Here is a 26337-nt window from a genome sequence, read left to right on the forward strand (position 1 = left end):
AATGAGAACTAATGACATTTTGCAGAATAATCAAATTAAATTCTAAGCAACTTCCCAATATCAATTCATTTAAAAAAGGGGATACCCACTTAAAAACAGCTAATAAAAGAAAATGGGATTCTAAGCTTTTCAATATATATGAAATTGAAACTAAGTTTAAGTTATTTGGCATTGTTACAATTATTATGGAATTGTAATGCAAAGCAGTATTTGGTTATCCTTTTCTGTTCTCCTTTTTGAAATAATATAGCAGCGTCTCCTCTGGGTCAGTTGGCTTCTGCTACATATTTTCAGGAGTCAGGCCAGCAGTGCAGAGATTATAAACAGCTACACTGACTTTGTATTCAATTGAAATTACATTTAAAATCAGAATTTTGGAGCATCAGCTTTCACCTGTGACTGCACCACTGCATCGGCCGAGTGCAGGCACACAAAGCCTGTTTTTGGCACCGAAAAGGGACTAATGCAGTGGCTCTGGGTGGAGTCACGAGAGAAGGCTATGCCAGCAAAGTGGCTGATTATCCTACTGTCAGGGGCATAACTACAGAGGAAGTAGACCCTGCGGCTGCAGGGGGGCCCAGGAGGTATACTGTAGGTGCCCCATGAGGTCCTAATTCATATACAATTTCAATAATTATTGGTAAAACAAGTCAACCTCTAGACATTTTGGGGGCCTGAAAAATAATTTGCTGTGGGGCCCAGTAATATCTAGTTACACCACTGCCTTCTGTGTTTATCTACTGGCTGAGAATCAGCCTAAGGGTCGGGGCACACAGGCAGATTCGTGGAAATTAGTCGCCCGGTGACAAATCTCCTCTTCTTCGGGGCGATTAATCTCCCCAAACTGCCTCCCCTGCCCTCCCGCCGGCTAAAATGTAAATCTCCGGCAGCATGGCACTCTTGAGCAATTCATTTTCCGGAGTCACCCAAAGTTTCCCCATGAGGCAATTTCCGGCGACTTCGGAAAACAAATCGCTCCGAGTGCCATCCCGCCAGTGATTTACATTTTAGCCGGACGAGAAGGCAGGGGAGGCAGAATAGGAGATTTGTCGCCGGGCGAGACAAGATAGAAAACTCTATCTTCCCTCCAGCAAAAACTCCAGTTCCCTGAATACCCTGTATGTCTGTTCTTCTGCTAAGCTATAAGAGAAGGCAAAACTGCAGCACTTACTCATACAGGACATCTGGATCTTCTGGGCTCTTATTTTCATATTCTAATAGTTCGAGAAAACTCTGCAAGTACCTAAAAACAAATGCACGGCAAATTAGTAATAGACACAACACAAAAGCAGTATGGTGCTTCAGAAATGACAGCTGTCCAGGCTTTGGGGCATATTTATAAATGAGTCCACCACAACTCTAACACCATAGTACAATGGGTACAATCATAAATAGCTATAAAGCTGCAAAATGATTTCTACAAAAAAGTCTGGCGTAAAGAGAAAAAAATGCAGTATAGAAAGGTTCAAAGGTTTTTTTGCCATAATTTCTTTCTTGACTTAAATGATGAATGGAAAAGATAATGGAAACAATACAAAAATTTGTTTCATACACTTTTATCAGTAAGTTGGCCAACTGAAGGTCCGCTAGCCTGTCCCACCTACAGGTAAACCCATGGCATCTGGGCTGGCCCACACATCACTATACAGTATTATATACTGTATAGTATTTTGTTTAATATTCTTCCATTAAGAACAGCTGAAGACACAGAAGAGTCTTTGCTTACACTTACCAGGATCGGACTAGTTTCACAGAAGGTCTCTGCAGCAAACTCTCAGGCAGTAGGTTTACCTCTCTGAGACTATTTGCAATTCGCACTGGCAGCTCCTTTCTCAGAAACAGGTAAGAGGTCTTCTCACAAGCATTATTACGCCCTGCAAAACAAGGCCCATAATTATCCCTGGAAATACAAGGCCAAGGCTAGAGATTAGACATGAAATAATCTATAGTCAAAAAGATATACCTTCAGGGCAAAGACACATGGTCAGATTAGGGAAAATTAGACAGCCCTCACTGTAACGGTCGGGTAGTTTAGACAACGCTATCACAAAATCCCATCAGAACACTGGTTTTTAAGATGGCCATAGACGTAAAGATAAAGTCGCACAAAAATAAGTTTCATACGATTTATGGACCGTGTGTGTGGCTCGTCCCAACATTTTTTGTACCATGGTGATCAGTCGCTTTGTCGATCTGACAGGTTAGATTTCTGTCGGCTAAAGATAATATCTCTCTGCATGTATTGCCTATCTGATGATATCAATGGGTGATTGTCACTACTATTTGTCGGACATACAATTGCTGTCATTGGCAGAACGTAGTCTGATTTGTTCTTTTACTACTTTATTTAATCTGAATGTTTATTTGCAGGTTGGAAGATTGTGACGCACGATCAATCATCGGATACAAGGGTAAAATCTGCACGTCTATGGCCAGACAGATATATGATCGGCCAATGCTTTTCACAACACATACAAACTATTGTTAGATCCAAACGAAAGGCCGAAAAATTGTGCAAATGATATCGATCAATCTATGTGGATAGCCAGACAGGTCATTATAAGACTATTCACCCCTTGGAATGATGCATAATAAATATAACCTGCATATGACCAATATCAGTTGCCCAATATATATATATATATATATATATATATATATATATATATATATATATATATATATATATATATATATATATATATATATATATACGTAAAGTATATTCGTGCATGCTCATTTTCTGGTTGTATCAAAATATTATTGCACTTAAAATACAGGTATGGGACTTGTTATCCAGAATGCTTGCGACCTGGGGATGTCCAGATAAGTAATCTTTTTTTGTAATTTGGAACTCCAAACCTTACATCTGCTAAAAAACATTTTTTAACATTAAATAAGTCTAATAGGATTGTTTTGGCTCCAATAAGGATTAATTATATCATAGTTGGGATCAAGTACAAGTCTGTTTTATTATCACAGGGAAAAAAGAAGTCATTTTTAAAAATGTTAATCATTTCATTAAAATGGATTCTTTGGAACTGTAATTCTGTAAATATTTACTGTTTGTGCCTGAAGCAACTGCCGCTAAGCACTGCTGCCCATTATGTGTTGTACAGAAGAATGCTTGATAATTTCCTTAATGTCAGAAACTTTACCTGGAATCCTAAGTACAAAAGCAATTTTGTGATAACTGTTCTAGCGCCTTTCTGTGCCCACCACTGCAATTTCAGTTTTTTTCTTTTCTTTTTTTATCATTATTGTAACATTACCACCGGCCAACAAAAGGCATATTGCACTGCCACTTACAGTAGACCCGTTCTGCAGACAAAATATAGCCCATAGCACTGAATGAAATACCGCAGGCGTAAATTTCTTTACGATCTGTAATTTTTCAAAAGCTTTTACAATTCTATTCATTGCATTCAAAGAGACATACGTGTTTCGAAAATTGCTATGTGCAATATGTGGTTAATTAGTACCATGGTGCCCATAGGGTATGGTTACAGTAATATTTTGTAAAACTCTCAAATCACAGACTATTCCATTTCCAGCACATTTCAACTTTCAAAACGTCACCCCTAAATTTAATGTGCGACCAGAAAGTACAAAAGCTTATATGCCAAGGGAAAGCTTAGCTCCAGCAAGTGTAAATTACGGCTATAATAATTTCCGAAAAAACAAGTTGAAAAAACTGGTCTGTATATGCCTTTATTGGGAAAGTGCTGATACCTGAGCTTTCAATTCAGTTCCTCGGCTTGCTGTTCTCAAAGAATTTTTTTAGGATATCAGTCATAATTACGTTTATATTTAATAGCACATATTTTTTGTAATCATCAGGACTGATGGGTATATTGTTTTTTGAAAGATATCGCTAGACATGGAAAATGTATGAGGTTTGTGAACGGCTAAGGAAGCCATTGTTTCTGGACTCATCAGAAAAATGCAGACGTATCCATACTTTGCAATTAAACGAAGAAAAAAAATCAAAATTTACTTGTCAATGTTTCAGACTCTTTCTTTGTGTGTTTTGAAAACGGTCTCACAAAGAGACCTGAAACGTTGACAAATAAATTTAGTTTTTTTTTTGATTTATCTTAAAGTCCCAGTGTGCATCTATATACTGTAAATATATATATTCGCCAAAAATTGGCACTCACCAATCAAGATAACACAGTCCGGGGGCTCACCAAAAATAGCACAGTCCAATTGGACTAATATATATATATAGTTTTTATTAGCATATGTGTCCAACATTTCGGCCCCTCTTGGGGCCTTTTTCAAGAGGGGCCGAAACGTTGGACACATATGCTAATAAAAACAATTTGATTTACAAACTACTTGGAGTGTGGCTCTATGCAACTGATTAAGTAAAAATATACTTTGAGCCTGCACCCACACTTATATCTCAAATCTGGATTAGAGTTCGGCTGCTTGGCTACCATATATATATATATATATATATATATATATATATATATATATATATATATATATATAGACAAATACAAGAGTCCTCTGCACTCAACCAATTATCAATATATTTAAGACAGAGACATTTTGTGCATAATGCTACTGAAAAATGCCTTACCCTTTAAACAAAACGTAGTTGGCCAGCTTAAATATATTGCAATATATGGACAAACAATCCCTGTTTTGTTTAAAGGGTAAGGCATTTTTCAGTAGCAGTATGCACAAAATGTCGTTGTCCTAAATATATTGTATAATAATATATTTTTAAAAATTAGCGGTGAGCACAACTTTCCCTTGTTTGTTATATATATATATATATATATATATATATATATATATATATATATAAATATATATATATATATATATATACGAAGCTTGGATACGTGGGTGCACATCAGGAGCCTTTAGACAAAAAAATAATGATAAATTAAAAATATAAACTTTTATTAGAACATTTTAAAATAGGTCAACGTTTCGGTCTCCACCTAAGACCTTTGTCTTATATACAGTATATAGATATATAGATAATAAGTCCTGGACTGGAGCACACCATTCATATGGAGCAGCTGCCTGGGTGCTGGTTAAATTTCATGCATACAAACCAATCCCAATAAACCGCACAACACAGGACTTATTGATGCAAAAAGTGGTAAAAAATGTATTTGACGTTTCGGTTCAAATACAATTACCTTCCTCAGGTGGGGTACACAGTGCTCAACAAACAAACTGAATTTAAACACAAAAATGGCGCCAAACACCCAGTCAGTGACGTCATTCAATCATTAGTGAGTCATAGTAGGAGTGTATAAAGTATATCCGCCACCGGGGCCACTTCCCCTTATAGTGCCGCAACACATATCCCAATCAATGTTGGTAAGTAGTGATAATATACTGTACATATTAACCCGTGAATGTGACAGTGCTCATATCATTAGTCTGACTGTAATTGCTTAAAACCTCCTAGTGTTTAAAATATAAGTGTCTCGCGTTTTTATTAAAAAATTCTTTCATACATCACCAGCTGCACAGGGCCGCTAGTGAGAGGAACGGAGGAGGAATCACATCTATCGCCCTGAAGATATAGATATATATATATATATAAAGTCTTTGTGTGTATGCACTCTTACCAGATTTGTAGTAAGTTCGGGTGCGTTGGTCAATTTTGTTCATACAAGAAGATAGAAGGACTCGCTCACCATTTTCAGTGAATAAAACAGTGTTAGGAAATGCATCAAAGAATAAAATAACACGGTTTTATTCACTGAAAATGGTGTGCGAGTCCTTCTATCTTTATATATATATATATATATATATATATATATATATATATATATATATATATATATATATATATATATATATATATATATATAAATATATATATATAAAATATATATATATATTAAAAAGTAATTAAAAATCCATAATTTTATTTAATACATTAAAAACAGGAGGTCAACGTTTCGGTCTGTTCCTAAGACCTTTTTCAAGACCACTAATCCCAATTAGAATCACCTGTGAATAAATAAATAAAACCACAAGCATTCACCCAATACTGTGGCTAACCGGACACCACATGACAGGAAACCCAGTCCCATAAGGTGGAGCAGGTTGATCATAAAAACCTTTAGGTTCAAAACTTGATCGCCCTTAGCTGAACTATAACTCACTGCAACAATGTATCTAATGCTTTCTCCAACATGTTTCAAAATAGAACTTGAATAATGGATACTTTAATAGCAACATAGTGTATAGATTGTTAACGCTGATTCAGGAAGCAGAGGAGGGAGCAATGTTCATTTAACCCCGCGGGTGCCATGGTATTTAACTTCTTGATCCAAAACATCTCCCTCTGCAGCAACAATTTTGAACAGTCTCCACCTCTCCTAGGTCGGGGGACATGATCAATGGCAACATAACGAAACTTAGGGAGCCTGTGACCTCAATTCCCTTGACAATCCTGTAAAATTTACCACTGAAATCCATAAGGAACATTTATATTTTTTGGATGTCAACATTTTGATGGGCAACAAACGTATAGAGTATACTCTTTTCCCCAATCTTTTCCAGGATTTGGCCATATACCGAATCATTCGCGCAGTATTAGTCCGAATACAGAACTGAATTTGAACTTTTCCAGGGGGCCGGTGCCATAAAAGGGTGATCTGTGGCAAAGAATTTCTGTAGGATTCGGCCAGGCATCTTTATTCGAGCGAATCTGAATCCTGCTGAAAAAGGCTTGGATTCTGCAGAATTCCAAACCTAATCCTGGATTCAGTGCATCCCTAATATATATCTTTCTAAAGGGAGTCCTCCAGTTACATACAACCGACTTACATACAACTCATCCTTACAAACAGAGGCTATTACATTAACATATTTTAGTTTGCTTGGCCTTTATTAGCATTTAGCTTTAATAAACCACCTGCCCCGATTCCCTCTGGTGTGTTTTGTCTACTGCAGAGCACAGAAAGGTAAAAATAAATACTATGTTAAGACAAACATCTGTCTTGTTGCATTTAAGTAAATGTATATGTTTCAACTTACATACAATTTCAACTTAAGAACAAACCTACAGACCCTATCTCGTACATAACCTGGGGACTGCCTGTACTATATATTTAGAGCTGATCCCCAAGCTCAGGGCATGTGCTATGAACAAAAAACAAAATGGGGTGTTAATGAGGGTATCTTTGGAGAACACATGTCTTAACTGCTAGATGTGTGGTGGCATTGGGCTGGCACATAAGCTCAAAACATGTAGTGCAACATGTTAAGAACATAACATATTTATTTTACCATGATCTTAACTGATATGACCAGCAACTCCAGGCCCATCCACACCTTTAGAAAGCTCGGTCATAAAGAGGATGAGCATTCAATACATATAAAGATTACCCTGAGAAATTTATACAAAAGGCCAATACTGTTTTTTCCATAGATGCCAGAAGATAATCAACGGCTTCTTGGATGTTTGTACGAAATCCACATAAACTGTATTTAAAATGATTCTCTCGTGTAACAGCAAATTGCGGCTTACATTTCCAAGAAGCGAATGCCTTCTATTATACAGGCTGCTTCATATCCCCTGTTCAGTTTGCTCCCCCCCCCCTGGCTGAAACATGACTTAGCACATAGCTTTTATACTGGGAAGGCGTTGGCTCACACCTCTGTTTTCATTGGACGATGTGTGACTGTGAACAGCGTTAACGTTAAACAGGTGATGGCTTCCACAGCTAATGGATTTCTGAAATAAAATATAGTTCCACAGATTGCAGCCAGGAGCCTTTCCTAGTCTGGCAAATATTATAAACTCCAGGAATAGCACTCACACTGAAAGGTCTTGCTACATAAACATATATTTTCCATTCACGCAAGTACTAGGCTAGAGAACTAAAAATTATACAGTAGGTTAAACCAAGATAAAATGGCAAGGTTTAGCTCTGTGCTGCTGTACTCTACTATTCTACTGGCTAAAATGTCAAGAACAAATGGGTGACCACCATTTTTGGGTTAGCGACAGGGTTCTGATCAAGGCCTTAAGAACCAAAACTTAGAACCGAGACATCCATTCTACTCCAAATCCCATTCCTGAAAGCAAGACATCCATTCTTCTCCAAAACTCACTCCTGAAACAGAGACATTAATTTTACTCCAAAACTCATTCCTGAAACAGAGACATTCATTCTATTTTAAAACTCATTCCTGAAAACGAAACATCCATTGTACTCCAAAACTCACTCCTGAAACCAAGACATCCATTCTACTCCAAAATCCACTCCTGAAACCAAGATATGCATTCTATTTCAAAACACACTCCTGAAACCCGAGACATTAATTCTACTCCAAAACTCACTCCTGAAACGGATACATTAATTCCACTCCAAAACTCACTCCTGAAACTGAGACATTAATTTTAAGCCAAAACTCATCCCTGAAACAGAAACATCCATTCTACTTCAAAACCCACTCCTGAAACCGATACATTTATTCTACTCCAAAACTCATTCCTGAAACGGAGACATGCATTCTACTCCAAAACGCACTCTGGAAAGCAAGACATCCATTCTTCTCCAAAACTCACTCCTGAAACAGAGACATTAATTTTACTCCAAAATTCATTCCTGAAACAGAGACATTCATTCTATTTTAAAACTCATTCCTGAAAACAAAACATCCATTGTACTCCAAAACTTACTCCTGAAACCAAGACATCCATTCTACTCCAAAACCCACTCATGAAACCAGAGACATTAATTCTACTCCAAAACCCACTCCTGAAACCAAGATATGCATTCTACTCCAAAACCCACTCCTGAAACAGAGACATTAATTCTACTCCAAAACCCATTGCTGAATCCATGACATCCATCATAATCCAAAACTCACTCCTGAAACCAAGACATCCATTCTACTCCAATGCCCAGTGGTGAAGCTGATACATCCATTCTACTCCAATACCCAATCCTGAAAGCAAGACATCCAATCTATTCCAAAACCCACTCCTGAAAGCAAGACATCCATTCTTCTCCAAAACTCACTCCTGAAACCAAGACATCCATTCTACTCAAAAACCCACTCCTGAAACCGATACATCTATTCTACTCAAAAACCTGCTGCTGAACCCAATTAATCCAATCTACTAAAAAACCCACTTCTGAAACTAATCCAGCTCCTGAAACCGAGACATCTGTTATATTCAAAACCCACTCCTGAAGCCAAAACCCACCCATCAGTCAGGCTTCGGATACTGATTTCATGTTGAGGACACACATAAACTATTACCCACTGTATATATATAAATTGCATGCTGGAAGTGTATATATATATTAATGTGCAGTGGTTAAGTCGGCTATTACTGAATATATGATAAGGGCCCAGACTCCAAATCTCTGCCAGAATTAATGACCTGATAGGACCTTCTGCCAATCATTAATACTAAAGCAACACTTTGGCTGTAATTGCTCACAGTTCAAATACAACACAGAATGGAAGCTGCTGAAATAGTATTTAACTCACAATATTTTGTAACTTAGCAACCAACTGAAACTAAAGAAACTGTAAAATGTGCCCACACTTGGTCACTGATAATCAACTTTGAGAGACTTTGAGGGTGAAAAATTCAATTTTCAGTGTTTTGTTCCGGCCTCATACGCTGCTAATTTCTATGGGCAACAAAATGTTCGTAATCTCCCTGGGTGCCATAGCAATGAGACTTAATTATATAGACTGTGAATAAAAACTAAAAAGCATTCCAAAGAAGTTAAATGGATAAACTGATAATAGTCAAACGCATAAATAAGGCAAAGGGTACACATCAATATTCAAGTGTGTGGGTGTCTCAATGGCACAGCTGGTTGAGTTATCAGGAAGTGGAATCTACATCAAACCACCCTGATGTTGCCTAAAATATATTGCTCCTCAAAAGCCTCAGTGCAAGCAATAACTGGGGAAACAGCAAACTGCAGGAGATTCCGTAATTGAGACTGGAGTAAAGGTGAACAATTGAAACATTTTTAGAGTCTTAATAATGGTGGTGTTAGAAGAGAAAATCCTTCAAAAAGAACCATGTCAAAGAACATCTGGTGCTTGCCAAAAAAACAGGGATAGAGACCCAGTTGTGCTATGGGAAAATATTTGATGGAGAGCCAGATTATGCAATGCAATATATATGGCACAAATTTAACATGGTTCACACTCAGCCTACAGTGAAGAATGGTGGTGATAGCATCAACTGTTGGATTCCCAACACCAACTGGGGTTGATTTTCATGATCAGAGACTGTGCATCTTGAAACAATGGACACATTTGACAGTACATCATAGAAGGAAATACAGTTTTATAGTTCTGCTAAAAATTAATTATTGTAGGCAGCAACTAGGTCTCTAATGGCCCAGACGCCCAAAGCAACACTAGGACTACAGTGGCCTAGTCGCAGAAAGCAGCACTCGATTGCTTTGGACCAGTCACCCAAAGCAACACTATGCATACAATGGCCATGTGACCCAGAGAGCTCTAGGCCTGCAATGGTCCAGTCGTCCAAAGGAACACAAGGCCAGTTGTCCAGTGCAGCACTAGGGCTACAATGACCGAGTCACTGAAAGCAGCACTAAAGGCCTAAAATGTTTCAGTCAAATCCAAATGTCAATCCAAGAGAGAATTAGTGGTACTTTTTACAAATTGAGGAGCATAGGTATTATTCCATTAACCTGAACAACCTGAAGCAAATCTGCCCCAAGTCATGACAGCTATAGCTCCCAAAGTTTGTTATGGAAGCTGAGACCATGTTTTGACACACCATTCATGCTGGAATTGGCAGTGGCCTTATGATTTCATGCATGCTATGCTATGCTATGCTCAGAACAAAAAAAGACCTGCTTCCATGAAGAACACTTTACCCCTACCTTTATAATGGCACATTACGTACAAAATAACATTAAAAAGTATAAGACCGCACCATCAAAAATTGATCTTATTTACAAGCTTTTATCATGGAAAAAAATTTTTTTTTTCAAAATGAATCAGTTAATAGAGGTGCTCCAGCAGAATTCTGCACTGAAATCCATCTCTCAAAAGAGCAAACAGATTTTTTTATATTCAATTTTGAAATCTGACATGGGGCTAGACATTTTGTCAATTTCCCAGCTGCCCCTGGTCATGTTACTTGTGCCTGCACTTTAGGAGAGAAATGCTTTCTGGCAGGCTGCTGTTTTTCCTTCTCAATGTAACTGAATGTGTCTCAGTGGGACATGGGTTTTTACTATTGAGTGTTGTTCTTAGATCTACCAGGCAGCTGTTATCTTGTGTTAGGGAGCTGCTATCTGGTTATCTTCCCATTGTTCTTTTGTTTGGCTGCTGGGGGGGGGAGGGAGGGGGTGATATCACTCCAACTTGCAGTACAGCAGTAAAGAGTGATTGAAGTTTATCAGAGCACAAGTCACATGACTTGGGGCAGCTGGGAAATTGACAATTTGTCTAGCCCCATGTCAGATTTCAAAATTGAATATAAAAAAATCTGTTTTGAGAAATGGATTTCAGTGCAGAATTCAACTGATTCATTTTGAAAAACATTTTTTTTCCCATGACAGTATCCCTTTAAGTTAAGGGTTCTGACCTGGGCACCAGCAATGTTTCATCCCAACACAAGCTTGATAAAAGATAGGTGCCTGGGTCAGAACCCTTAACTTAATAAAGGCTTTTAAAAAAGATCACTTTTTGATGGTGCAGTCTAATACTTTTTAACTTATTTGCTGTGTAATGTGCAGTTATAAAGGTAGGAGTAGAGTGTTCTTCATGGAAGCAGGTCTTTTTTTGTTCTGAGCATAGCATAAATACTATCTTGTGGAATATACAGATGGACGTGGCCATGGTGTGACTTGCACCCATTAACTACGGTATGAAGAAAAGGTGCTGACAAAAATTCAGCATTACCATTCAGACAAAAATGATAAGGTTAACATATTTATAATCTCACAATACAGAGATGAATAGGAGCTGTTTCTGAGCTTTACTCATCATTAACCATCAGCAAAAAAGTCAATGAGTGAAGAACAGCAACACAGAACTGAAACCACGTTTTATGTGAAACTGCGGCTACAAGCACAAATATAACTCAAAGCACCTTTGCCTTTCTTTCATGACTGGGAAAGCTTGATTTTGAACTTTGCATGGTAAAGAAAAATGCATTTAAGTGTGTGTCTGTGTCATCAATTGTGATTAGAAATGTTTAGTCATGTGTTTAGTTGTAACGGTGATGCATCACATTAATCAATGGCAAATGGTCCCTACAAATAGTGAAAATACTAAATTCAATTTGGGTACAATATAATACCCAGTAATAATTAAAGAGAGCTGATAAAGACAAGGCAAAAAGACCCCCCATATAAATAAAATTAACATTTTGATTATACACCGCTTTCTCAGAAAAAGTCAGTACAGCAACTTAAAATTGTGAACTGATCCCTAGCAATCCCATTGTGTAGTTTTGCTCCTCCCCAATTATGGACCAGCCAGGGTAAATCATGCATAAGAAAGGCTCCTACTTCCCATGCATGATGGTCACCATGGCTTGCTAGGTAACACCGCAGGTTACAACATCAACACGAGGCACCCACCAGAAAGTGTAGAGGTCTGGTGCAATGGGGAGTCACTAATGATGTTCAGACTACATAAGTGGATAGTGAAGCTCTCAGTTGGAGTTTAAAGGAGTTTAAAGGGGAATTCAACCCTAAAGTTAAAAAACCCATACCCCCTACCCTACATAGACCCCCCCCTCCCTCCTCTCCCCCAGCCTAGCTGCTACACAGGGCAAATGCCCCTAACTCTTTACTTACCTCTCAGTGCAGATTCTGTCCAGCGGAGTTCAGGGCAGCCATCTTCTTCTCTTCGGTAATCTTTGGGACGAGACCAGTGTATCGGTGCATGCGCAGCTGGAGCAATTTTCTGTATCGCAGCAACTGCGACTACCGAAGCAGCTGAAGATGGCATTTGCCCGGGGTAGCAGCTAGGCTGGGGGGGGGAGGAGGGTCTATGTACAGTAAGGATTTTTTAACTTTAGGGTTTAGTTCTCCTTTAAGCACCCAACAGACACTGAATTACTAAGTAAGCACCCATCAAACACTACGTTATTAAACAGGCACCCACCAAAGAATAAGTTACTAAATAAGAACCAACCATCACAGACTTACTAAATCCATCCACCCACCCGTCTAATTAAAAAAAGGCTTGAGTGCCAAAAAAAGAGACCTCGCTGACAGATTTACCTCCTTTAGTTAAGCCCCTAAATTCACTTGGTTCCCTTTTCCAGCACAGGCAGTTAGCTGAATATTGCTTTCAACCTTATCTGAGTTTCGCATCATAGAAGTAATCATAAGATATAATACAAACAGCGGAAAGTTCATAATAAATCATTACATGTTTGCTTACAATATTCTAATTCCACTAGAAGATATTAACTGCTGATCAGCCACTGTGAATAATAGTGCCGCGTTAATTAAATATTCTCATGCCATTTGCCCTTCAAGTACCAAATGAAACCACCTTCATTAGATTGTGTGTATAAAAGGTTCCCATCATGTGCACTAACATGATAACATTGGCCTGCCGAGTTACTGGGGAATATGTGTTTAAAAGCATGCCCAAATTGCCAAGTAATACAAACTTTCGGTTTGAGTGCTAAAGTCACACGTGCTTAAAAAAACCCTCAAAAGAGCCACAAAGGACAAAGTATATAAATGTATCTCTGTGACAGACATATTAAAAAGGGTCTAAATGGCCAGTAGTTTTTTTTTTTTTGTAACCAACCTCATTGTAAAATGTACAAACATTGTGTGCGCCCCATGGGATCACTCACTTTTGTGTTAACAAAACACGACCATTTCTAAACTGTCCAGGGTTTTGTGATCATTTCTGTGGAATTTTCGATTTGTTCACAAAAGTAAATTGGTTTATGGAAGGATGGAAAGAAATGAGCTGGAAGTACTCAAGCAGAAGGAATCAAATCACTGGACTGGCTGAGAACACAATTTATGATGTTCTATTGTATAGACTCCCTAAACCAGGGGTGTCCAAAAGGTAGATCGAGATCTACCAGTAGACCTTTAGCTGGTGATCAGTAGATCTTAAGACACTGTCAACAAACAGCTTGTCTAAACCACCCTTCTGTTTCATGCTTTTCATTGATATTTATACGTTAAGATTGCATAAGAAATAGATGTTTAAATATACTGTAACAATATAAATTTTCTCATAAATCAATATTTAAGTAATATTTTAACAGAATTCTCAGAACTATGCTTTTATGGATGTATATCATAATTGGACAACATCACTAAAAGTAGACCTCGCATTAGTAAAGTATAGGCACTCCTGCCCTAAACAATGCCTGGTACAGCACTGAGGAGACACAAAGACTGTGCAGACTAAAAAGAACATATTTTAGTGGACATGGTTTATACACGACTGAGGGTGTAGTTCCTTGGCCCAAACCCACCAGGTTAGAGCCAACTTTCTCCCACCTCTAACGCAATGGAAAAACAAAGTGCTTTCAGGCAATTGCAATGCAAATCTAGTCCATGGGGGTATATATAAGAAATAGCGAAACTATAGCTTGCCACAGTCTGCCAGAGTAAAATGTCAACACTCTCCAGACGCTATTTCACCACTAAAAATACCACAGAAATTAATAGAGATTGTGGGAATTTCCCTCTAACGGACTGTGACAAGTTCTAACTTCGCTCTTTTAGGGGGCAGTTTTAGGCACTTTTAAAACTGCATTTTGGCTTAAGTGGCTCATTGACAATTACCCTTAGAGTAAAGCACAGGGGCTGCATTCACCAAACATTGTGCCCTGCAGCTTTCAACATCTACTGGTGGAATAGTAGAGCCATCTCCCTTTCTACCTAAGGCTGAGGGCACATGAAGCGTTGGCGCCGCGGCTTTCAGCCTGTTTTTTTTTGCAGTCTGCGAGAAGCGGCTCCCTTCCCCATCTATGTTGATCTCCACTGAAATGTGCAGCTTCTGCTTGATTGCCGGCAGACAAAGAAAAAAGAAGGTCAGCCCTAAAACACAAAATAAGGCATTTTTGGGCTGACTTCCTCTCCCTTTACCTACATGCCAAAGGAAGCTGCACTTTTCAGTGAAGACCAACAGAGCTGGGGAAGGGAGCAGATCCGCTTCTCTCAGTCTGCAAAAAAAAGCAAAAAAGAAATCACTTCGGGGTGCCTAACATTTGGCACCCCCAAGTGCAAGATGACTTTCCTTCTCTTAAAGGGGTTGTTCACCTTCAAAAAAGTTGTTTTCAGATAGATCACCAGAAATAACGACTTTTTCCAATTACTTTCTATTTTCTATGTGTCACTGTTTTTCTAATATTGAAGTGTAAAGTGTGATTTTTCACCTTCTAAAGCAGCTCTGGGATGGAGGGGTCACCGACCCTGTAATACTCCAGAGATGCTGCTGAGAAATGGATCAACTCAATGTTGCAAAATTGTAACAGTTTAGAGTCTGCGCTAGAGTCCTGTGCGGGTCCATTTTTAGGGACCCGTACCCGACCCGTACCCGCAACCTGCAATCCGCAACCCGGACCCGCATTCTTACCCACTTGGAACCGATAAGTACCTTATCCGCAACCCGGACCTGCGACCCACTGACCATCAAGAATCAGGAAGTGCTGTCATTATAAACCGGAAGTGACATCATTGGAAGTAGCCGTGACAAGAAAAAAGGAGTAAATATCGCTATTGAGAAGACCTGTGGATCGACCCGCAAACCAGCAGAACCGCCGACCCGCATCTTTACCTGCACCCAGAATTTCTCCCCTCAACCCACTAGGTACGGCAGGTTTTTGCGGGTAACCCGCGGGTACCTGACCCACTGCAGGACTCTAGTCTGCGCCTCAATTACTGAGATACCAGACTGAAACACCAGAGACAGGAACATTAAACTTGGATTTTGTAAAAATAAATAATGGAAAGTAATTGAGAAAAGTCTTTATTTCTGGGGAACTGAAAACAACTGAACTGAAAAAAAAGTGCTTGTAAGGTGAACAACCCCGTTTAAGTGGATGTTTGCAAAACATGTCCACTCACACAGATGCTTGGGGAGTTGACTGGATTTGCCCCTCACCCAGTCACATGGCCCCTGTAATTTGCCCCCTGCCACTGGAAAGGACTAAATGCACCTCAGAAACCAGCAGCATTTGAACAGAACTGGGATGGTGGTTGGTGTAACAGCATGGTTGAGGCATGGCCTAAGCATAAACAAAACACAAAAGCACTAGTCTGGAAACTCCCCCCAATGCTTGTATTCTTTACTTTTTAACCCACCGTACCTACATGATTCATTATAGAATATTAGAGATCAATGTCGTTTTTAAAATCCAGTGCAAATTCATAATCTCCCCAGTACCATTGCTGCTGCAAAATATTATCTGATAATTTCATTTCTTTTTTGCTACCTGCCATTTTTGCACAGTGGCATATCCTGAGCGTGGCTAGTCTGGCAGCCCAGGGGCTATGTATTATTATGTATTTTGCAATAGATAGATACTCTGCATAGGCATCACTGTGTTCCCTGGCTTTTTTTATTTGGAGCTCCGAGAGTTGGAAGTATTGAGCCAACTACCATCCGCCCAGCATAGCTCTCAAAGTAGCTCCTGACGCCTAGTATCGGGTTCTACTGGTGACTTTCCAATATCAGGTCAATGTCAGATGTGGACATGACCCAGCATCACCGGGTGCTCTGATTACTGTGCAAGTGGGATGTGTCTGACCAGCTCTCAGTACAAAATACCAGGGAGCTGAGGAAATCCATTATCAGAACCACTTGGTACTGAGAAAGATGCCTACATAAACATTCAGAATAATAAAATCATTAAATGAAGCCCGATAATCCCAAAGTAAAATATTTTATTACAAAAAATCTTTTAATGAAAAACTGGCCGACCAGATCTAAAAGAAATGAATAAATATAGAGGAGTGCACAAAAAACTTAAAATTCACCAAGAATCAAGAGCAACTATAAAACAAATTAAATTGAATTATCCAATTATTCAAAATAAAGTCAATTCATTAAATCTAAAAGAGTTAAAGAAAACTCTCCAACTAATTCAAAAGTATGTAAAACATAAGTAAGTAAAACATAGATTTCATAGCAACCAGTCAAATCAATCAATCAAAAAGGGTTTAAAAAAAAGGCTTTGAGACTGAAAAAGGTTTTTTTAACCTTTCTGGGCTTAAAAAAAAAATTACTGATTTTGACAAGAAAATGGAAAAAAAAAAAAAGATATTGCTTTGCATCTAGGCTGTGGGAAAAATGATAGCTAGGATTTAAAAAATGCTTCTACAAAAAAGATTCTGCCCCTTTAACGAATGCTTTAAAAAACTGGCAATTACTCAGCAAAGGCCGAGTGCTTTTATGCAGATCATTGAAATCAGTGGTGACTTCTAATACCTCATATTTTTCAATACTTAATTTATGATAATACACGTCTTCAAATTGAGATTTTTAAACGTTTTTTTATATATATTTTTTTTTGCATCAGAGTGTGGATATTCTATATATATATATATATATATATAATATTAATATAATCCTTGAAAAAGGTTCCCAGGTGGGACCGAAACATCGGATTAAGATATATATCACTTGACAATAAAAGCATTTTTTCATCTTCAATACAGTGAGTGCTGATCCTCCTTACTCTATATATATATATATATATATATATATATATATATATATATATATATATATATATATATATATATATATATATATATATATATATATATATATATATATATATATATATATATTCATGTGTGTGTGTGTTTGGTAAGGACTGTCATACTCTTACATAAGATTTAAAACAACAGACTGTCATAGCACTTGTGAATATATCAGCAGTAGAAGGAGTGATATCCAAACTCAAATATGAGATTAGAAGCCAATCTGGAACATCTGAAATGTTAGAGGGCATCCCAGTAAAGGACAGTATGTGCTCTCAGCCAGCAGGAGACAAGCAGGGCTCAGTAGTTAATCACCATTATGACAAAATCCTCACAAGTCAGTTGCTACCATTCCAGGAAAAATATATCAGACCATAATGGCTCTGATATCTTTTTCCATATTTATAACATTGCCATCAACTATAAGTATGGGATCCATTATCTGGAAACCTGTTACCCACTGCCAAATTACGGGAAGGCCATTTTCCACAGACTCCATTTTATTCAAATAATCCAAATTTTTAAATATTATTGTTTATGATTTATGATTTCCCTTTTCTCTGTAATAATAAAACAGTACCTTGTACTTGATCCAAACTAAGATAAAAATGGATCTTTACTGGAAGCAAAACCAGCCCATTGGGTTTATTTAATGTTTACATGATTTTCTAGCAGACTTAGAGGCACATTAATCAAGGGTCGAATGTCGAATTCATGTGGGTTTTTTAAAACTATATTTGAAATTTGATTGGCGGGTTATTTAATAAAAAAATCGAATATCTAAAACCCTGAAAAAAACTTGAGTGTCAGAAAGGCTACAAACATCTTCAAATTGGTCACTGGACCTCTCCCATTGACTTATACAGTAATTCGGCAGGTTTTAGGTGGCGAATAAACAAATTTGAATTCTTAAATTCTAATTTTCAATTTTACCCTCGATAAATCTGCCCCTTAATGTATGAAGATACAAATTAAGGAAAGATCTGCTATCCAGAAAACCCCAGTTCTCAAACATTCTGAATAACAGTGACCATACCTGTATTATTTTTTTAACAGCCTGGCCAGTAAAAAAAAGGGACTCGGCACTGACTGACACCTCCACAGTGCCGGACTGGCCCAGATATCTTTTTAAAAGTTTTCCTCCCGCAGCGCCGATCAGCGCAGCGCCTTTTGCGCATGCGCCAGGCACCTTCACGCTGGTGCGCCAAGCGGCGCCTTTGTGTGCGCTCACTCGGCGCGTCACAGTAGGGGGCGGAGGGGGGTCGGAAGGGGCCCTGGACAGTAGTCCCGGTGGGCCCTGGGCCCCCCAGTCCGACCCTGCACCTCCAGTAATATGGGGGCCCGCACAGCATAGCTTGTCCTTGCCTCTCAACCTCCGGCATGTCCTTCACGCAATACAGGGCTACCGATATAGAAAAACACTTGCCTATAAGTCAGCTGGGCTTTCAAGTGCTCCATTCCTCCTCATGGGGACAGAGCACACAGTTTGAAATCCACTCTTGGAAAGATGGCAACCCTTCTGTAAACTCAGTTATCTTGAAAGGGTTCTGGGGTACTTTACATTACCTCTTAGTTTGCTACAACCTGATCTATCCTCGAAGGAAAAGCAAACCCAAAAGTTAAAAAACCCTACCCCCCTACCCTACATAGACAACCCCCCCCCAGCCTAAGTGTTACCCTGGGCAAATGTCCCTAAGTCTTTACTTAACCTTTGGTGCAGATTCTGTCCAGCAGAGTTCATGGGCGCTATCTTCTTCTCTTAGGTAATCTTCGGAATGAAACCGGTGGAGCGGCGCATGTGCAGTTGGAGCAATTCTTTGTTTCGCGACAACTGCGCATGCACGAAAACTCGAAAATTGACAAAGCACCGGTCTCATTCCGAAGTTTACGGAAGCGGCTGAAGATGGAGTCCGTGAATGCCGATGCCTGAGCCTGCACCGAGGGGGAAATAAAAAGTTAGGGGCATTTGCCCAGGGTAATACTTAGGCTGGGGGAGGAGGGAGAGGAGTCTATGTAGGGTAGGGGGGTAGGGTTTTTTTTAACTTTTGGGTTTGCTTTTCCTTTAACAACATTTTAGTGGCTCTTCACTTTTGAAGAGTATAATTGTTTGCCTCTCTTCATCATGAAGTTCAAACTGATATCTGGTTGCTGGCTTCACAGACCCTCACGACCAAATTTATTGCCAGGTTGCTAAGGAAATAAAGCCCTAGCAACCAGGCTGTTAAGCACATTTCAAACAGGTGAAAAAAAAGTACATCCTTAGTACAACTAGCAATCAAACACACTGCATATCTTTCTGGATGCACATAATTAATTAATTTGTTGTGCACAGCCCTTTTGCCACAGACTGGAATGATCCTTGCACTGGTTTATTGCATTAAGAAGAATTTCAAGCTTGTGCCCTTTAGCGGCACACCTGGCCAGTATTTTAGTGACCTGGCCAGTAAAAACTTCAGTATTATGAAGAGTGAAGAGCAGGGAGAATTCCCTCTTCCCCCCATCGTTAACTCAGAACATGGAGAATGACATATAGTTCTAGAAGGATTGCATAGCTAGTATATAAGCACTAAGGGCAGATCTATTAAGGTTCTATTAAGATCTATTAAGGTTCGAATGGTAAATTCGAATTTCGAAATGTTTTTGTGTCAAAACTCAAATTCGAATTTAAAAGCACCAACTCGAATGTAAATTTGAATGTGTGATTTATCACACCTCGAGCATGGAATCAGTTCTAATTAGAATATTCGCAACCTAAAACCGGCTGAATTAATTTACAAGCCTTCCTGACATTCAAGGTTTTTTTTTTCAGAGGAAAACTTGATTCAAGTTTCATTCGTATTTGATTTGAATATGTAACAAATCTTCAGGTCGTTCCCATTCGATCGAATTTTAGATGTTCAAATTTTTTCATAAATAACCTCCCATTCGAGTTGCGAGTACATTCGAATTTCTTAGAGTAAAAAAAACTTCATTTCGAAATTCGACCGTTGATAAATAACCCCCTTACACTCAAATTGGCCAATAGGATGGCAGCCCCTCCAATTGCATGGCCTCCTATGGAAACTGTGATATCCGGATCATGCAGTTGAGTAAATTGTGTATTTTACCAGCTTGAACCTGTCCTACCCCTGGGTTTTGGGCTGGCCCATGCAGTATTTTACCAGCCTGGTCAATAAAAGTTAGGCTTCTGCCAATGTTAATTATAAGGAAAAACATAAATATATATATTTAGGGATGCACCTAATCCAGAGTCTCAACATGATTCAGATGAAACAAATTTAAACACTACAAAATCTGCCTGTCTTAATTTGCCAATTTCTGTCAGCTGCAAGGGTTTGGATTCGGTTCAGAATTTGGCTGGATACAGTAAAGACTCTTACACACGGCCGTTTTCTCATGCTCTCCCCTGCGTTGTGCTTTCTTCCATTCAGACACATGAATGCACAAACGCATCATGCTGCTTCCCAACCTGCGTTTGTCGCTTACATGCGTCTGTGTGAGTACAGCCCCCTTCACAATAATTGAGTGCATCTACTCCTGCGCTCCCCTGCGGCTGAACGGAAGAAAGTGCAGCGCAGGGGAAAACGGCCGCGTGTAAGAGCCTTTAGAAAGACAGGGAATCAAAGGGTTTGTTGCATCACTAATATACAGGCACTAAATCATGAACTATGATTAAGTGCCCATAAGGCACGAAACGTGTAAGGCTACATAATTTGAGATGTGTTTTGCTCAATAAAATATACTTTTAATTGCATTAAGCATTGGAGTAAAGTCCGGTTTGTGTCAGTCCTATTATGAGAATTACATTGCATATGATCGCCTCCCACAAGCTGAAGGTCTGGGGCTTGTGCACCTGGACCCCCATCTTTATTGGAAAAGTCAACCTTGATACACACCATTACCATTACTGGATATTTGGCTGTATTTGTTTAATAGTCCCTAATACACACACACAGATATATATATATAACAAACAAGGGAAAGTTGTGCTCACCACTATTTTTTAAAACCATTAGGCGGGGGTGCAATGAGGATGTGACCACAAAATACATATAGTCAAATACAAGAGTCCTCTGCACTGCACTGTATTTGACTATATATATATATATATATATATATATATATATATATATATATATATATATATATATATATATATATATATATATATTATAAAATCTGGTATTTTTAAAAAAAAAAAAGGTTGCAACCCTATCCATTGCAACATTGATCTGCATTCACTTCCATTTACATTTCTAACACATGCACATGAAGCCTGCTTATAAACTACTGTATTCCAAAATGGTTATTGATTGTTCAATGTGCACCTGTACAGCCCTACAGGCTGAAGCAGCTACACCAAGCAAACAAACAAACCTATTTTTAAATGAAACCCTTTATTCTGGTTCTTTAAAAACATCACATGGAAAAACAAAGAGCCCTTTCAAGTCTAATGACCCCTCAGACGGAGAGGGGCATGAAATACTGTTTGTCACCTGTCCAGTTTGGTCTAGGACTAGTAAACTCACTCACTCAAAGGATTACTGCCAAGGACTGTGTCTATTCTGTTAAATAGGGGGCGTAAACAAATAACTTTAAAAACTCAGAAAATTAGTAATCAATGTGTACTGGAAAGGTGCTTCGAATTATATTTGGGCAACATTTTACTTTGGGGTTTGCTTCCCCTTGAATCCATCTTGCAATTTACATGACGCAGGGTACATCGCTTGTAACAAACAGGTGACTTAGAGAGACTGCATACATTTCTTACCCAGCTTAGGTAAAATATACAATTTCAATAAATAAACATGTGCAGTGTTTGCACTAGTTAAAGGGGTTGTTTACCTTTATATTAACTTTTCGTATGATGTAGAGAATGCAATTTTGAGACCATTTGCAATTGGTTTTCAATTTTTATTATTTGAGGTTTTTTTTGTTAATTAGTTTTTTATTCTGCAGCTCTCCAGTTTGCAATTTAAGCATTCTTGTTGCTAGGTTTGAAATTGCCCTAGCAACCGTGCATTAATTTGAATAAGAGACTGGGATTTGAATAGGAGAGAGAGAGACTGGATAGACAGATAATTAATACGAAGTAACAATAACATGTGTAGCCGTATAGAACATTTGTTTCTTTTTAGATGGGGTCAGTGACCCTTGTTTGAAAGCTGGAAAGAGTTAAATTAAGAAGCAAATAAGTCAAATACTATAAAAAAAAAGACAAATTGAAAAGTTGCTTAGAACTGGCCATTCTATAACAAACTAAAAGTTAATTTAAAGATGAACCATCCCTTTAGCTTACAGCAAACAATACAAGAAGTATCTGTTTGTGGGCAGTTTGGTTGCTATAGGTTACAAAACCTGTATTTGCATTACACAACTTCCACTTTGTCAGACAGTGATATTCAGACACAAATCTGTAATTGGTATAATATTTTTCGTTGTTGACATTGATGTTTTGCTCTGCAGTCTTCCAGTTTGGAATTAAAACTGTTATCTGGTTGCTAGGGTTCTGGTAACAGTGGTTTAAGTGGTGGACTTGAAAATAAATAAAAGAGATTTTTCAAGAAAAAAGAAAAAAAAATACTAATAATAAAAAAAAACCTGACTGCTGAGCAGTCAGCATCTAGGCTTCAGGGAAAAATAAATTATTTTCAAGGGGGTTATTCCCCATGAGGGTGATAATCTGCAACTGGATTTCATTTTTTATTATTTGTGGTTTTTGAGTTTTTTTGTGTTTTATTCAGCAGATTTCTAGTTTGCAGCTTCAGCCATCTGCATTGATTTGAATAAGAGACTGGAATATCAGAAGAAGAAGAAAGCTCTAAAAACTATGAAAATTTAATAATAAAGACCAAATGAAAAGTTGCACAGAATTGATCATTGTATAAAAGTTACCTTGAAGGTGAACCACTCCTTTAAAGGGGTTGTTCACCTTCAAACACCTAGTTGTTTTCAGATAGATCACCAGAAATAATGACTTTTCAAAATAATTTTCTAGGTGTCACTGTTTTTCTAATATTGAAGTGTAAAGTGTATTTTTTTTTTACAGGGTCACCGACCCTGTAAACGGTTCTAACCTGATACATTTAGTTGATACATTTCTTATCTTTGTCCCTGCTGAGCAGAATCCCTGGGTTTCATTACAGGCAGCTGTTAGAATTGATACAATAATTGCTAAAATTCTTCAGATACTGCTGAGAAATGTATCAACTAAATGTTGCAGAATTGGAACAGTTTAGAATAACTGAGCTGCCACAACACCAGAGACGCGAACATTCAACTATAAACTTGGATTTTGTGAAAACAGTAAAAAATAAAAAATGGAAAGTATTTGAAAAAAAAGTCTATTTCTGGGAAACAATCTGAAAACGACTGAACTGAAAAAAAGTGTTTGGAAGGTGAAGAACCCCTTTAATTAGCAGAGCTCATGTTGACTTTCTTTGTATATAAATATGAATGAGATAAATATGAATGAGACACACTGCCATGGGTTATCCATAGACCTCTGCTATCCAGACTGCCATGCACAATTGCACAACACTTGGCCAGGAAACTTCTGTATTTGAAAAATGATGTGAAATTCTCAAATATCAAAGTAAAATTGATTAACGTACAAAATTATTTATTAGGACTATCCAGGATTGGAGCTTTTTTAGCTGGATTCGGCCGAATCCTTTTGCCCGGCCGAACAGAATCCGAATTTGCATATGCAAATTAGGGGCAGGGAGGGACATTGTGTGACTTTTTGTCACAAAACAGTAAAAAATAGGGATCCACTATTGTGGATTCGGCCGAACCCCCGAATCCTTTGCGAGTGATTTGGCCGAATACCGAACTGAATCCTAATTTGCATTTGCAAATTAGGGGTGCGAAGGGGAAAACATTTTTTACTTCCTTGTTTTGACAAAGTCATGTGATTTCCCTCCCCGCCCCTTATTTGCATATGTAAATTAGGATTCGGTTAAGGCCGAGCAGAAGGAAAAAGGCTGAATCTCGAACCAAATCCTGGATTCGGTGCATCCCTAGTAAAAAAACGTTTTCCCCTTCCCACCCTTTGCATATGCAAATTAGGATTTGGATTCAGTTCGGTATTTTTCCAAACCTTTCGCGAAGGATTAGGGGATTCAGTGCATCCCTAATTAGGACATGGACTAAGAAAGCCTAATGCGTTTGGTGCCTTTTGCGGCACTTACTCATACCATGCAGCAGCATCTCACAGATAGGGGAGGAACTTAGAAAGAACCATAGTTACATTAGAGATAGAGAAGAATGAAAACAAGGAAATGTGGGAAGATTTGCCATTGGGTAAATAAAAGGAAAAGTCCCTGCAAAACCAGATAGCCCTCAATCATCTGTAGTTGCTGAACTATTCCCAGCAGGCCCTGGCAAAACTGCCAAACACAGCTCAGTGGGTTGTTATGGGGCATTCCCACGTCACAAACAAGTCAAATTACGTCAGATCATGTCGCAGTCGTCACTCACCGAAATCCAGGAACTGTTTGATGGAGAGCGGGGAGGGGGAGAATTTGGAGTAGTACTCGATCTGACTGGGGACGGAGTGTTTCAGCAGCAACCTGCACAGCCTCATGATTCTGATGATCCAGTGATGGGAGAAGAGCAGCGCCACCAGCACTTACATGTCTATCAGTCCATTACAACATCAATGATGAAAGAGTCTGAGGCCGGTGTCGGGTAATACAAAAGAGAAGCATAAACAATGCAGATAACAGCGATCGATCATTAAAAGTCCAGCACACATAGGAAGGAAACAGCCAGTGCTCGGCCGAGCCCTCCTCCTTCAGCAACAGCAACACAGCAAACCACGCCCCCTCTCTGTCAATCGACCTGCACGTCCACATTTGCATTCCAGAACCGGAGGATCAAGTTAGTTTGCAGCAAAGGGGAGGGGCGTGTCCGAAAATATCCGACCATGCTGTGCAGCCGCGTCTCCAGCTGATTGGCTGCGTTGAGCTGGGTTTATATGGAGCAGAGGCGGGTTGTCAGTGCTGCTTCAAATAAGTAACAGTGAGGAGACAAGTCTGGCTGAGGGCATTTAGCGCTTGGTTCAAACTGACTAATGCTATGTGATTCCTATGAACAGTGCGCGGTAATTAGGGTTACTTTTTTTTAAAAAAATTGCCGGCCAGTGGTGGGGGCGGGATTTCAGGGGCGGACCGTGACGCAAAAGGGGCGGAGCGTGACGCAAAAGGGGAGGATCCATTGGGTATTGCCAAAAACGGGGCAGGGCCACATCGCCCGATGCCGAAGAAAACAGGTAAATGTTGAGCGGGTGGCAGCCCTAGTTGCGTTATGGCCGGACTGGCCCAATTCGCCTAAAGGTGGCCATAGATGCAAAGATCCGCTCGTTTGGCGATGTTGCCAAACGAGCGGATCTTTCCCCGATATGCCATTAACAGGCATGGCTATATCGGGGGTAATCTGATTGTTCGGCCGTATGGCCGAACGATCAGATCACGATGTGCCATGAGCTCCGGCGGGATCGGTCGGGTCAAAATCAAACCTGACCGATCTCCGCCGGGCGAAAGATGTCGGCACACGCCAAACACTATCCAAAAATCGCACAAATCCTCGATTCGTACGATCGGATCTGTTCGTCTATGGCCACCTTAAG

The 26337-nt window shown here is 39.0% G+C and overlaps 1 protein-coding gene across 1 annotated transcript in view; it reads right to left on the reverse strand.

The window, feature by feature from the left end:
* The window catches only part of pdk3.S (pyruvate dehydrogenase kinase 3 S homeolog), a 46122-nt gene extending 20386 nt beyond the window's left edge, over positions 1–25736 (reverse strand). Inside the window, exons 1-3 of the mRNA XM_018249043.2 lie at positions 25188–25736; positions 1733–1874; positions 1172–1243 (exon numbers count right to left, since the gene is read on the reverse strand). Coding sequence (XP_018104532.1) covers positions 1172–1243; positions 1733–1874; positions 25188–25293 — 320 coding nt within the window. The 5' untranslated portion in view covers positions 25294–25736. The remainder of the gene's footprint in view (positions 1–1171; positions 1244–1732; positions 1875–25187) is intronic.
* Between the last annotated feature and the right edge of the window lie 601 nt (positions 25737–26337).

This window comes from Xenopus laevis, chromosome 2S (genome assembly GCF_017654675.1).
Source record: "Xenopus laevis strain J_2021 chromosome 2S, Xenopus_laevis_v10.1, whole genome shotgun sequence".
NCBI classification, from domain to species: Eukaryota; Metazoa; Chordata; class Amphibia; order Anura; family Pipidae; genus Xenopus; species Xenopus laevis.